The 15,872-nt window shown below is 33.7% G+C and overlaps 1 protein-coding gene across 2 annotated transcripts; it reads right to left on the minus strand.

Annotated features, from left to right (window-relative positions):
* Positions 1-5,126: 5,126 nt before the first annotated feature.
* On the minus strand, positions 5,127-12,317 carry LOC124380312 (arrestin domain-containing protein 3-like). 2 transcript variants are annotated; one of them, XM_046841170.1, is made up of 7 exons: positions 12,035-12,317; positions 9,724-9,768; positions 8,138-8,198; positions 7,903-8,050; positions 7,722-7,818; positions 6,126-6,382; positions 5,127-5,852 (listed from the first exon to the last, which is right to left on the minus strand). In XM_046841170.1, exons 1-7 carry the CDS (start codon positions 12,294-12,296, stop codon positions 5,727-5,729), a joined length of 996 nt encoding a protein of 331 aa, XP_046697126.1. In that variant the 5' UTR covers positions 12,297-12,317; the 3' UTR covers positions 5,127-5,726. The 2 variants fall into 2 exon arrangements, with proteins under 2 accessions (XP_046697126.1, XP_046697125.1); XM_046841169.1 differs by lacking the exon at positions 12,035-12,317 and adding an exon at positions 10,787-11,230 and having other exon boundaries at positions 5,160-5,852.
* Between the last annotated feature and the right edge of the window lie 3,555 nt (positions 12,318-15,872).

Here is a 15,872-nt window from a genome sequence, read left to right on the forward strand (position 1 = left end):
TGTTTTAAATGTTCCCTGAAATAATATTTTTTAACTTTTTAATACTCTAATCAATATGGGCATGGATAATTATGGATGCTTTATGCAAATGTATGTTTATTAATGAAACCAAACTCAACATGGAGCATGAAGACAAAATATTTCGGTAAATGTTTTTACACACGGACGGTTTTAATTGCCGGATGTGTGCATCGTGGCGGATTTTGGTGCTGGATTTCAGACGGCGCATCAATAAAACAAATGTTTAATGATAAAAAAAAATTTGATGGAGTTTATTTTTTTAAATATACGAATTAAGAAAGGACGCGAATAAATGTGTGTTGCGTTTAAAGTTTTAATTTCGCCTTTTTTATATATATTTTAAAATGGCCAAACAGAAACGCACGCTGCATATACATGTTAATATAACTATTGCCATTAAAATTAATTAACGTGTAAAATAAATATAAATATATATATATATATATATATATATATATATATATATATATATATATATATATATATATATATATATGTGTGTGTGTGTGTGTGTGTGTAAATCAATTGTTGTCACAATGGAATATCCTTTTTTGTTCTTTCATAGGCATTTAAAGTGTTAATAAGAAGAAGAATTATAATAATAATTAAACATTTTATTTATGGGCACCTTACATACAGTTTAGACACATAAAACAAGTTAAAATAATAAAACATTACACAACAAATAAGAAGTTTGTATACAACAATATCACTGTTTCTTTTCTCTTTTAAATGAGATTTGAAAGCAGAGACATGATGGACTATATGATAATAAACGATATAAAAAGTTACAAACATTAATTTAACTGGATACAACTTAATACAACACGTCCTCTCTCTCTCTCTCTCTCTCTCTCTCTCTCTCTCTCTCTCTGTCCCCATGTGGTTGTAGTGTGCTCTGAAAGTCCCGCCTCTCGGTTTGGGTAGGAGGCGTGGTCTTGTAAGCCCCTCGAGGATTCACCATGGCAACTCCAATCAGAGATTAGACAGAGAGTAGCCAGGAGGCTCGCGCTGTTGTCACGGGTAACATGTGTAGTGGGACGAGAGACGAGGACACACACACACACACACACACACGAACGCGCGCGCACACGCGGTGCAGTTCCTAAATCAGGCAGTGTTTTGTGTGAGGAGAAGATAACACCTGGTTCTGGCAAAGCATGAATTTTTTTTATACATTTATATTTTCTTATAATGCACTTTAATCTGGTTTAATCGGTTTCCCCCCTGAAACTAATATGGCTGTTTAAAATGTTAAAAGTGGTATTATTATAATAAAAATGGGTAACAGGCACAAGCCATCATCTTTATATTACAAAGAAAATTCAATCTTTCGTTCATTCGTTTGTTCAGTCATTTAATCATTTATTGATCCAATAAGTCATTTATTCCATCATTTGTTTAATGATTCATTCAATTATGCGATTATCATTTTTTTCAATCAATCCTTCATTCAATCATTTATCAATGCCATCATTCATTCATTATCCAAACAATTTTTTATTCAATATTTCAATCATTTATTAATTCATTCATTCATTCATTCATTCATTTATTCATTCATTCGATATTTTACCCTCATCCTGATCCGCAGCCTTGAATGTCTTCTGTTGTGAATGTTGTTAAAGCCTGGATCAGCCACTAGATGGCAATGTGTTAATGCGAATAATCAAAACAATGACCTATTGCTGCACAAGTCATTTTGACTTTACAATGTATTGTATATTACAATTCTACTAATAATGAAATTAAACCTATACTCTTCACATTTATGGAAACAGTGCAGCTGTTAGAAAAGTTTCCCAGTCCTTGTTAGGAATCCTTTAACCCATTCTTTGTTTGAGCACCCAGAGAACCTATCTCTGATTTCATCATCTGATTTCATCACCTTCATTCGCCAGCATGTTTGTGCGAGGTGCACACAGCAACCTTCTGTTTCAGTTCAGGATCAGTTGTGCCACATTGTTGTCCCTAAATATATAAATGACCACTTAAAATTAAGCTTTTCACTGTTTTGCATTCATTTTTCAGTAGAATCATGAAAAAAGATTGATCCATATTCCTGATCTTAATCTTAAATCTTGAGTCCTAGTAGCAAAAGTATGTCAAAATGAGCCATCCAATGATGTCTTGTAACTATAAATGATAATAAGCACTATAGTCCACCTAAAATCTGTACCACAATTTAAGATTTAAACATTGAAGGATAGAATCACATCTGTTGAAATGTTGAATACCTTGTACACACAGGAAACAGGAAACATTCTGAATCTTTGCTCAAAAATATTAAAGCGCTGAAGCAGTACTGGAATAGGAATATCTTATTTGCTGCGAATGTGTTTCGCTTGTGCGCAGCATTCCTGACGATCCTGGGATCCTCCATGACCTTGACCAAGATAAGTTTAAATGTTTTGAGCAGTAGTATTTGTAGCATTACTGCAAATCCTGTTGAACTGCTGAATTTAACTCAACTAAATGAACGTCTTCAAGGGACTAAAACCACATTTCTTTAGCCCTCTAGAATCTAAATGCCACAATCCTGAATTAAGAGGAGGTAAACACACTTTTCTCCCCCTGTACACATGCTTATGTAAAACCTTCAGGGAAACTTATAAATCATGAAAAGAAAAAGGTTTATCTTTTTATCATTTGCATCTGTATCCTTGAATGAGTTGTTAAAAAAATAGGCTAGCCAGGAGCATATGTATTTAAAATGTAGCCTAAAATATAAAATAATGATAATATAAATAATAATAATAATAATTAATAATAATAATAATAACAGAGAAGGCTGTACAAAACAAGTGCTACTGTAAGACATTCTGAGGTTTACAAACAGGTTACATGTACGAAGAGGATGGCTTTCCTGAACAAGTAAATCTTGGCCTTACTTCACAAGCAGATATAAGCACACTTCATTAAGTGTAGGATTAAGTGTAGGTGTAGGTGAAATATGTAGGAATTAGATCTGAACTTTCTATTCTAATCATTTGTTCATAGGTATTACAGTGTAATAGTGGGAGAAGTTGGAATGGTGAATGCACTACTAATAGTATTGCATTTAAAGAGGATCCATTTGAATCATGATTGTGTTCAATATTTTTTTTGCTCTTTATGCCAACTGAAAGAATGAAAATGAAACTTAAATTGAAGTCTAGTCTTTCATTTTTAATTTACAGGGCAACTCAAAGGTTTAGGAATTGCAGCCATTTTTGCAGTCCCCCTATTCAGAGGCTCAATTCTACGAATAAATATTTGTAGAATAATCAAAATACATGTTTATTTTATATTTTGTTGTGAATCCTCAATAAGCAATGATTGCCTGAAGTAGGGAACCCACAGACATCACCAAAGAATGGGTTTTCTTCTTTGTGATGCTTTGCCAGGCCTTTACTGCAACTGTCTTCAAGCCTTTCTGCCTTTACTTTGACTTCAGCAAGAGAAAATCATGCTTGATAAGGTTAAGATCAGGTGATTGACCATTGCAGTATATTCTACTTCTTTACATTCCAAATTTCCTATTATTGTCCATGTGCACTGTGGAATGCCATCGGGTCAACTTGAATTGGCTGAATTTGGCCAAGCAGTATATGTGTATACACTTCTAAATGCTTTTGTTTTCTGTCACATCATTAATAAACATCAGTGCCAGTGCAAGTCATGCATGCCCATGCCATCACACAGCCTCCACTGTATTGATGATGTTGCATGCTTTGGATCATGAGCTGTTCCAAGCCATCTCCATATTGTTTTCTTTCTGTCATTATGGTACTGACTGATTTTTTCAGAAAAATGTCTAATCTGGCCTTTTTTATTTTTGAAGCTTAGGAATGGTTTACATCTTGTGGTAAAACTTTTTGTATTTGCTCTTATGAAAATTCTCTTGATTGTGTACTTGGACAATGGCATTCCTACCTCCTGCTGAGTGTTCTTCACTTGGTGGGATGTTGTGAAGGGGTTTACTTTACTGCGATTATCCACCTATGCTGCCTTTCAATGGACATTTCGGCCTTTTTATGTTAGAGTTGACCAGTGCATTTATTTTTCTCAGAATATTCCAAACTGTCGATTTGGCAACAACTACTGTTCCTGCTATCTCTCTAGTGAGTTTATGTTTTTATAGCCTAATTATGGCCAGTTATATTTGTATGAGAAGCTCCTTTGAATAGCTTCCAAATGCAAAAAAAAGCTGAGAGCCTGCACTTTACATCCGTATTCATAACTTTATATACTGTTATGTACTGTAACTTGAATATGCTTTGGTACACATGTAAAAGAACGATGTGCCTGTTTTCAAATATATTAGGATGTAACATTAGCTCTTTGTAAAACAATAAGTATTTTTAAGAGACAAAATGTATCTGTTATAAACTATGTATTGCATATATTAATAATATAAAATTTTGATTCTTATAGGTAAAATATTTAAACTTATGATCCAAAAAATGTCAATCTTTAAAATACAAGAAGTAATATAAATGTATGAAAAAAAAAATGAAGTGCAAATGAGTTATACACTATACTATCCAAAAATCTAAAGAAAAAAACACCAATCACAAATCTTGTTACCATCATTTAGTATTAAGAACCTTAACTCTCTTCTGCTTTAGCATGATATATTATGTGGTACCTGTGCTTCTTGTTTCAGGCCTAATGAGAAAAGGGGCCTAAGGGATGAACTCTTGTAGAACACAGCACTAAGGTAAGTTTATTTGACAAGCAGAGGTCTGGAAACCAAACCCTAATGTTTAAGTACCAACAAAAAAACTAATAGAGAAACCATGACACTAAAAAGTGGATAGACATTCCATGACCTATGTTGCCAAATGTTTAGATCACTTAGCTAGTTCATGCCCTTCTAAAACCAATAAACGTAAACAGCCTTTATCTGTTGCTAATGTATTATCGTATAACCAGCTGTTTTCAGCTCTTAAGTGTGGAGGAGATTACTTCAGGGACCAATGCTGATGCAAAGTGTCTGGACTGACATGACTTGTGTGGCACTTCTTACAAAGCATTGTAGGTTTCAAGAATAAACATGTGTTGCAATAGTATTCATAAAACATGTAGAGGCCCAGATTTAAAAGCAGGAGTGTTTATTGATTGTAATCACTATTATAATAAATAACACTATTATATTGTTAAAATAGTTTAACAATATAATAATTTTACAATAACCATTAAAATCATAAAGAATAAATAATAAAATGTCAATTCACAGTATTTTTTTTTTAATATACAATTTTGGTAGTCCTACATTACTGTTTTTTTATTCTGTAAATGATAATTTCACAACAATAACGGCTGATATGAACATTTTTTTTTATAACTTCAGCCTTTATAACTTTAGTATCCTAAAGTAACTTTTTGGCTATTGGAAATTTGGCTATAAGACCCTGCTTAACAAACCCAGGAAGATACAGAGAAGAATCTTTCTCACTTAATCAATAAGAATCTGAATAGTGTATTGATCCCTTGGGTTGCAATTGCTCAAAGTAAAATAAAAGATTAAAGTAAAATCAAAAGAAAATAAATATTTAAATAAATATTTAGTGAAGTTTTATTTGTAGCAGTAGTGCAACAGGCAGAACAGTCAGACTATTCTGAAAGTCCCAAGAGTGGCCGATTGCGATACCCGTGCTTGAGCCCCCAACCTCCCGATCAGTATCCCAGTGCCATAACCACTGAGCTACAGTACCGCCAGTTTAAGTCGGCTCAAATCCAACGCCCATATCTGGTTTTGGAACATCTCTGTGTTTTACAGAAACAGGGAGAATCACCACAGGCAGTTTAATTTCTGGATCAGAAGTAAATTTTATATCCAGATAGACCTGCAAGAGAAAACATTGATTGCAATGAGTGATACTTGAAAAGAGATTTCACTGTATAAAGAAACTTTGATGACTTCAGTGTATGTATTCATAAACTAATAAATAGACCAATAAATCAGTTGCAGAATATGAAGACAGTTTAACTTAATTATAGCCATGTTTCCAATGACAAAGAAAATTAATAAGAAAAAAAAGAAAAAGAAAGTTATTAAAAAAAATGTTATCTAAAACACCACTGAATAATTTACATTTGTGATTCTATAGATAGCCCACCTTAAGCCTGTACTCCACTTTGAGTACCTTGCAGTTGAGGATAGAAATACTGGTATCTGCTGGAATGTTCAGCATCTTGGTCACACACTGCTCGGTCGATGGCTCAATGGGATCGCCTAACTCTTTCAGGATCTCTTTAGTGCGCAATGATCTTTTCTTTCCGGCAAAGAAGCTCTGCTTCTGGTACAAGAGGAACTTAGGTGTGACCGTACGAGAGGAATTGTTTCCCACGTCTATCTTCACCTTCATTTGCTCATCTGTAATTGGAAAAAAAAGAAGTTGCGCTAATTACAAATAAAGGACAGAAAAAAGGAATTGTATGTTTAATAACGATGTAGTCATATCTGAATTAATAAAACAATAAGCAAATCAAAAGCTCGAACTGAAAAAAAAAAGATTTAATTTAAGTCAGTATTATTGCAGAGTTTGAAAAAGCAGGAAAGAATTCACACAGGAAAGCATGTCCTCAGTATAACAACAGAGACAATCAATATCACTGGTGTTTTCCCAGAAAACAGATAAGCAATACAGTGATTTAAGGGCAAACGTTGCATGTAGAGTCTTAGAACTAGAGTCCTAGAGTCTTGAGACATTTTTTGTCAGAGATTAATTGGCTTTTATAATTGATCCTGTGTGTTGGGAACTTGTTTTACCAAACTGGTTTTGGTATTTTTTGAGTTTGTAAAAATATTTATTTAGACTTGCCTTTTTTTATTAGTTTGTACTTGATCTCTGTTCGACATAATCTTGACTTGGCCATAACCACCTTAAAACTTGAAGTTGGGATAGTCTTGGTCTTGGATTTGGAAATCGGGGTCTTGATTATAGCCCTAGTAGTACTGTATCTGATCTGGATCTGCTGAGCTGACCCGATGCATGCCGGCCCAACAACAGAACCTACTTGTTTTTACAGGTTTGCGGCAAAACATTTTTTAATATCTGGCCCAAATATTAAATACAATATTTGTATTTAATTGCACATTAAATACAACATTTAAGAGAAACCAGTCCAGGTGTTCATCACTGCTGTTTGGACATAGATGGTGAGCTCTCTTTATAGCAAACTAACCCACTTGCTTACATTCGCTACGGTCTCAGTGGTAGCATGGAATCTATTATATTTGTAAACAAACAGGTACCTCTGAGTGGAATACTAACATCTGGTTAACTGCAAAAATTGCTTAAGCTTTTGGAAAAACTTAAAACATGGACATAAGACACGAAACCCAAACTAAACTAGTGATAAGGGTGAATAAATTGAAAATTTTAAAGATGTGAACATATGTGTTAAAAGTCAAAGTGTTCAGTGTCGGGAACAGCTGCTTGGCTGGCAAGTGTTAAAAATGTGTGAAAGTTAAGTCAAGTTCAGGAAGCTACTAGTGTAAGATGAACTGGAAATAAGATGCTGTGAGGTAAGATATTGTTCTTAAATTATGGTAGAAATTCATTCTGTAAAATGAACTTGTTGAAAAATCACATCATACTACCTAAGATTCAAAACCATATGGTGTCGATTGACACTGTAAAGTAAAATATTAATTTTAAAATATATTAATCTTAAAAAATATTAATCTTAAAATATTCATGAGGTATTACCTATTAAGAAACCCATCTTCTCTAAATGAACATCCATGGTCACGTTTCCTGATGTGAAGATTTTCATCTTCTTCTCTTTATACCCATTTTGAGGTGTCTAAATAAAAATGTTTAGTAAGCTTAACAATCAACACACAGACCATTTTTTTTGCTGTTTTGTAGCTCGTAATCAGGTTCCTACCATCAAGTTTGGGATCGTCAGATCTCCCTGGGGAACATAGTTGAAATATACTTTGGCTTTTTTTGTCATTAACATTGATCTGCACAATTTGGCCTCTAAAAAGTATTTCACAGCTCCATGGTAGCCTTTGAAGGATGGAGGCATGTCTCTGGAAAAATGCCACACAAGCAGAACGGTTAAAAAAAGGTCTGAGTGAATGACTATAAAACATAAAATATATTAGAGTAATTCTCACTGATAAGGAAGCTGAAAGGTGAATGGGTAAACATGAATTCCAGGTTCAACAATTCTCGAGTCTGAAAAGAGATATTTTATTATAATTTACTTTCTTTGTGCAAAATGCCATAATATACAACTACTACAACAAGAACTACTACTACTACTACTACTAATTAAAATAATAATAATAAAAATAATATTGTTGTTATTAGTAGTAGTTGTAGTATTGAATAGCAGGGCTGCAACTAACGATTATTTTGATAATCGATTACTCAGATGATTCTTTTTTCAATTAATCAATTCATCTGATAAACATATATTTTATTTAAATGTTTTGCTTATTATAACTATATAAAACCTTATTAATGTGTACAAGTGTACTTGAAAAAATGCAAAAGCAACATAATGAATTCTGAATATTGAATGATATCTTCAATTTGGACATTTTAAAGCTTATAGTGGCTGCTTGTTGAGGAGTGCATGCGAGATTTCTCCTTTGAACAAACTCATGCTGGGTTGTTTCATTTTCTGTAAAAAAAAAAAACAACAACAAAAAAAACAAAAACAACAAAAAAACAGCACTTAAGTTTGCAAGGTGAAGCAATTTGTGCAAATCATTTGTATTGTATTTTGCAGATGGCAAGTTGACAACCATGTTTAAAAAATCAATAAAAAATATAATACAACATTTTTTTGACAATTTTTGTTTACAAAAATAAACAGACATTTTGTTCAGTTGTAAAGATATAAGCATCTAGAATATCTAATTAATTTAATATAATGATTTAATTAAATATGCATAAATTTAATAAACAATGAAAACAAGCATTTGAATGGAGAAACGCAGCAAGCTGACAGGCTTGGGGAGGACATATACTTTGGTGTACAAATGAATAATTCGCTGCAAACCGCAACAGTGACTAAAAATAGAATGAGTTACTGCTGCTGTTATATGCTGCTTTTATTTTAAGCTTTTGCACCGTTTTAATTGAATCCATCACTATGTTGTGAGCAAGGTGATGCAACCTGATGCTCGCGAGTCACGACAGAACAGATCCAGTGTGACTGTCTCGAAGTTATTAAACAAACAGTTTACACAATAAAATAAGTTTACATAATAGCACTTAATTAAACTATACCATTTTTACATGATGAGGATTATACAGTTTTTGCTTACCATGCTAATGTTTCGCCTTCATCCATGACATCACTGTGCTTTCTTTTCATGTGCTCCTGCATCGCTGTGGTACTTTCATGCCACAAAAGCTCAGCTTTGCATAACTTGCAAGTTACAGTTCTCTTTGTTGTGTTTAATATGAAATGCTCACATGCCTTGCATGACGACACTTTTTCCTGCTGCCAGTTGACCCTGTACTCGCTACAATTTCGCATGTGGCTGTGTTATCTTGCCATCAGCCCAACTGATCGATAACAGCATTGGTTGAATTTGATAATTTATCGTCAACTGATTTTATCATATATTATTAGCAATTTTATCAATTTGTTGTTGCAGCCCTATTAAATAGTAGCAGTAATATTATCAAAAAACTATATAAAAAAAAAAAAAGAACAACAATAATTTTAAACTTTCTTTAAACTTACAACACTGTCCATTCTCATTTGTTAACAGTGAGTATCCATCGTCACCTGCAAATACAAAAATCAAATTAAAATACTTATTTGTGTACGAATGGAAATAACCTCTTTTCCAGTTACTGGAGAATTTTCAGTCTTTCTGTGATTGTTTTTTACCACATTGCTCTTGGATTAAGGTGATTCCATTGCAGGTCACCAATGTTTTTTTGCATGCTTTGGAGTTATTTATTACATTATTAAAGACTTTCCTTTTGAGAAGTCATAATCAGAAACAAATCTGGTACTGTCTCAAATGGTGGTCTAACTATCTCAAGCTGTGCCTCTGGGACTTTAATTTGTGTAACTTCGAGTTAATATTTCAGTTTTCACAATTGCACAGTTGTTGGATGAAAAAAAAAAGTCACAAAAGATAATACCTCGGAAGATTTCAAACACACTTCTTTTAAGTTGTCATTATGGGGTATTGTTTGTAGAATTTTGAGAAAAATGATTAATTTAATCCATTTTGTAAAAAGACAGTAACAAGAAATTTTGGGAATATTTTCAGGATGCACTGTATAGGGAACACTGTAATGGTCAGCTGGTAAGACGAACTTGGCAATAACGAAAGCCAGATAAGAGAGGAATGTAAACAGGAGGAGTGGACCATTAGGGTGTAACCTTCCAGTGTCCCAAAAGTTTTCATACACAGGGCAAATGAACACTATAACATCTCTTCAGAGAGTCATTGCTTTGTAAAAAATCATTCTTGATGAACTTTAACACATTATGTTATGCATCTAACTGGTGTCCACTTGAACTTTGCTACAGTTTCCAGATCCAGCAATTGGAATGATCTTTTCTTTTATCAAAGGCATTTATAAAGTCTATCTGAAAACAAAAACCATGTAACCCAGGTATAAAAGCACGCACTGGAAGACATTTTGCTGAGAGTGTTTACATCCCCATGTATGAAGACGTTTGGACAGGGTCACGTGGTAGAAACATCAGGAAGCGTTTCAAGAAAAACAAATATCTAAAAGGTTTTTCATTTCTGCCTGAATGCATTTGATTCCAGGTGATGATTTACCTTTACTTTTCTCTCCTTGAATAAAGTACTGAAATGACTTGAAGCACGTTTCTTTATCGTGGTAAACGACTACGTTGTTATTGCCGCAGTTTTCCGTCCACATGACGGACGCTTTCCCTTTAGCTTTAATGAACAGGCGCTCGACCTGAGTTTCCTTCTTCACTTCCAAAGTCACTTTTCCGCAGATGTAGTCTCCATTAGTAAACGTGTTACTTTCATTTACAGGGTCGAATGTCACGGAGAAATTCTTCACGCTACAAGCCATAGTTTTCAGTCCAGCTTATATGTTATTGTAAAGCAGAACACGTTGTAGGCACTTCTCCAAACCTGTGTACTTTACTCTCAAGTGCAGTGACGTCTATAGGTAACTTCCGACTAGAATTCCAGCTAGACTTGAGTTACAGGTCCACGTCAGAGGTTTGGGACAGTGTCCCAACCTGAGCTGAACTAAGTTTCGTATATTTCTATATGAAATATATATTTTGCATGCATCTATTATACAGACTGCGATTGCTATAGGAACCTGTGGCTTGAAAATTGCGTTTCATTGGCTAACAAAAAATAAAAATCATTTCTTTATTTCTAAATATTGAGATCTGTCTATCTAATCTATCTATCTGTCTGTCTGTCTGCCCCCCCCCTTTTCTGTTTTATATATATATATATATATATATATATATATATATATATATATATATATATATATATATATATAAGGTATATATATTACACTCTTTTTCTACATCAATAATAGTACATCAGAATTAGAAATATAGACCAAGATGAACAAGACCAAGATGCATTCTTAAATAGCAGTTCAGATAGATAGATAGATAGATAGATAGATAGATAGATAGATAGATAGATAGATAGATAGATAGATAGATAGATACAAACATACATACCATGGACATGATCTAATACTAAACATTACAGGTGATTTGTATAGTGTTTAATACTAGTCATTATAGATCAATTGTTAAGTGCCCAATACTTGACATTAGAAGTCATTTGTCAGATGTCCAATACTACACATCACAGGTTGTAAAGTGTCCAATACTAGACATTACAAGCCATATGTAAAATGTCCAGTACTAGACAATACAGCTCTTTGTAAAGTGTCCAATACTCTACTTTACAGTTCATTTGTAAAGTGTCCAAGATATTTCAGGTCACTTGTTCAATACAATACTAATTCAATACAATGATTTAAAGGTAGTCGTATTTGTAAAGTAACTGATGTTTTACCTTTCATTTGTTCTTCAATGAAGTAATGAACTGACTTAAATAACATCTCTTTAGCGCTGTAAACGATATAGTTCCTTATGGTCTGTCTTTCAGTCCACTGCACATTTGCTTCCCCTTTGGCATCAATCAAAAGACTCTGTATATGAGTTTTCTTCACCACCTCTAAAGTCACACGTCCGGTGATGTAGTCTCCAGTAGTAAATGTGTTGCTCAGATTTACAGGATTTACTCTCACTGATAAACTCTTTACTTTACATGCCATAGTTTTCAGTTCACATGTAAGGTGTTTGACTTCCACTGATCACACTTTTTTGTGTTTTGGTCTTTTAAGTTTACTGACATTTTAGAGCTGCTTCTGATGCCCAAATAGCTGCCTACTACCTGTACCTGCACACTACCAAGGGAATAAGCAAATGGCTGTTACAACCCTGGTAGTGCTTCATGACATATACAATCGAGTGCCTTTTGTTAGAGCCCTGCTCTTTCCTCTCTAGGCAAATGATGAGGGCGAAGTCGGGTGTAAGGAAATGAGAACAGGACTCTAGTTCCTAGAATTTGTTGAATGATGCCAGTGACTAACTTAGACATCCACTGAAAACCCTCTTAATATAAAAAAAAAAAAATGCAAGATTAACTATTTTTTTCTAATAGAAATATAAGAAATGAGAAGTTTTTGATCCAGGCACTAATTTAAAAAATGTATTAAACCAAGCCAACTGTTCACAAAAATATTTGCAATAAATACTTGCATTATCAAAAACTTGGACAATATACAGTCATATGAAAAATAATGTACACCATCTATTCTAATTCTATGATTTTATGTATCAGAAAAGCAAAGTACACCTTTACTTCTTCCATAGGTTTTAAGAGGCTAAGTATCAGCCAGTTTCTGCTTATTAAGTGCCCTTATAGCAAGTGTAATCACATCTATAAAAGCTGACGTTTTAGCAGTTTGCTGGTCTGGAGCATTCATGTGTGTGTTAACACAATGCCAAGGAGGAAAGACAGCAATTATCACTGCCCATCAATCTGTGAAGAGTTATAAGGCAATTTTGAAATAAATCCCCATTCTACACAGAGAAAGGTTGTTCACAAGTGAAAAACTTTAAAGAAAGAACACATTCACCCCGAAGGACAGTGCAATGCTCAGTAAAAAATAGCAACTCTACACTTCAGACATTATGTTCAATTGGAAAGTTTACGGTACAATTTAAAAAAGAGGGAACAAGTATATTTTGTTGGAAAGGTTGCCAGGAGGAATCCTCTTCTCTCTAAAAAGAACACGGAAGCACTGCTTAGGTTTGCAATGTTGTATCAAACCACAAGACTTCTGAAGCAATGTCCTTTGGAAAGTCCAGACCTAAGTGGAGATGTTCGACCAAAATGCACAACGCCACATTTTTGTTAAGCACTTTGGTGAATGGGTGATTGGTTGTTTTGCAGTCACAGAAACTGAGCAACTCGCAGTTCTAGAGTTGAATGTGAGGCCATCTCTCTAACAAAGCTTGGTTAAAATTGGTTCATGCAGGACAATGTTCCCAAGCACACCAGCAAATCTAAACCAAAATGGCTGAAAAAGAACAAGGTGTTGCAATAGCCCAGTCACAGTCCAGACCTCAACCTGATTGAAATGCAAGAGAGCTGTGCAGAAATAAAATGCCCACAAACCTCTATGAACCAAAGCAACTTTGTAAAGAAGAACGAGCCAAAATATCTTCACAACGATGTGAAAGACTTTACAAGCAATGTAATTATAAGTTGTCCTTCTCCATTTTGACTTGATGTTTGTGATAAAGACACAGAGTAATATGTCATGTATTGTTGTTCATCTGATGTTGTATTGACCTAATAAGAACCAGATGATTTTTTTGTCCTGATACATAAAGCTATAGAATTTAAAGTAGTGAAAATAGACTTAAAGGGAAAGAGTTTGGAAAGAAAACAATATATTTCAATTTGGCTTAAAAAAGATGTTATATATCTTATCTAATAGTATACAGGAAACATGTACCTGGCACCTTCAATAGCTTTCATATTTATCTAATTTACTGAAAAATTAATTGGGAATATTTTAGGAAACTAACTTTACATGACTAAACCACACGATGGCAGTGTGCACTGAATAATATTTCTGAATCATTGATTTAAGATTTAAAATGGCCGCTAGCACTTTTTTCCCTTTGAAAACTGAAAAACTCTCTCAAAAACTCGACTATCAACCTTTTAATTATTATTGTTGTTGTTGTTGCTGCTGGGAAGATTTTCTACAATGTACCACATGTTGTCTTTAATATAGCAATCTATATTTCTTATCCAGTATATTCAAAAATCTAAGTATGTTATATTGATATTGTGAATGTTTATTCATATAAAACAGTAATTGTAGTGTTTTTTTCAACTGTTATTGTCAAACAGACTTAATGAAATAAATGCAACTGCTTTTTATCTGTTCTTCACAGCATCCAAAGTCTTAATACATTGTTCTCAGATAGTGAGAATGTGCAGACTCAAATACAATCTGTCTTTTTTTTTTTTTTTTAGGAAAAGCCTTCAGGTGATTTTGAAATGACTTCGGTTCTCATTCACTTAATTAATTCCCTAAAGTACTTCTCCTGTTCAAGATTATCTCTAGCTTGGCCTGAGGCATTACCCATTGTTATGAGTAGGCTTAATGATGATTGCTTATAGTCAGTTTGTTATAAAGATGTGTAAACCTCATCTCTATGTATAAAAACAATGATCATTTTGTGTGCAACCTGAACTAGGTGTCATCCTAACCTACTCCATTGCGGTGTGGTATAGCTGCTCCACAGTGTATTCATGAAAAACCCAGCAAAGTGTAGCTAAAAACTGCCCAACGCATCATTGGAACCCAACCACCTGCCACCGACTCCCTTCATCACAGTGAAGGTATCATCACAGTCTCTGCAGAGCGCTTAACATCATCAGGGACTCTTCACATTCAAGTCACAAACTGTTAAGGACCAGGATGCAGAACCAGCAGTTTCAGGGCCAGCTTTTGTCCAACTACTGTAGCATCACCCTACTGAACTCTGCACTGCTAGGACACTGATGTCTTATTAATGCTCTAATGATTTTACTGCCAGTAATCATTCACTTCTGCTCCATTCTGTGCATTCTGTATCATTACTGGATAAATATAATTGTGTATAATTTTTAGCAAATCCAAAGCATATCCAAGATTATGTTTTACACATCTATCTATCTCCCTATCTCTCTCTATCTATCTATCTATCTATCTATCTATCTATCTATCTATCTATCTATCTATCTATCTATCTATCTATCTATCTATCTATCTATCTATTTTTGTCATATCAATTAACATGTATAAATACAAATATATGTATGCATAGATAGATAGATAGATAGATAGATAGATAGATAGATAGATAGATAGATAGATAGATAGATAGATAGATAGATAGATAGATTCTTACTTGCTCAACAGCTTCACAGAGCCTTTGTATTTATTCGCTGTACATACATTTACATATATTTTTGCACTTGTCAATTTGCAAAATGCTAATATTTGCACCTCTGGTTCATGCTACAATGAATTTCATTGCTGTCTACCTGTACTATGCTATCTATCTATCTATCTATCTATCTATCTATCTATCTATCTATCTATCTATCTATCTATCTATCTATCTATCTATCTATCTATCTATCTATCTATTTTGGTCATATAAATTAACAGGTAACATCAGGCTCTATGTATATATAGTTATACTAAGAAAGTGACTGAATATTTCCCATTATTATTCTCTCTAAACCCAAACCTATTGTGTATTGCTGCCTTTATGTCTAT

This window comes from Silurus meridionalis, chromosome 27 (genome assembly GCF_014805685.1).
Source record: "Silurus meridionalis isolate SWU-2019-XX chromosome 27, ASM1480568v1, whole genome shotgun sequence".
Classification (NCBI taxonomy): domain Eukaryota; kingdom Metazoa; phylum Chordata; class Actinopteri; order Siluriformes; family Siluridae; genus Silurus; species Silurus meridionalis.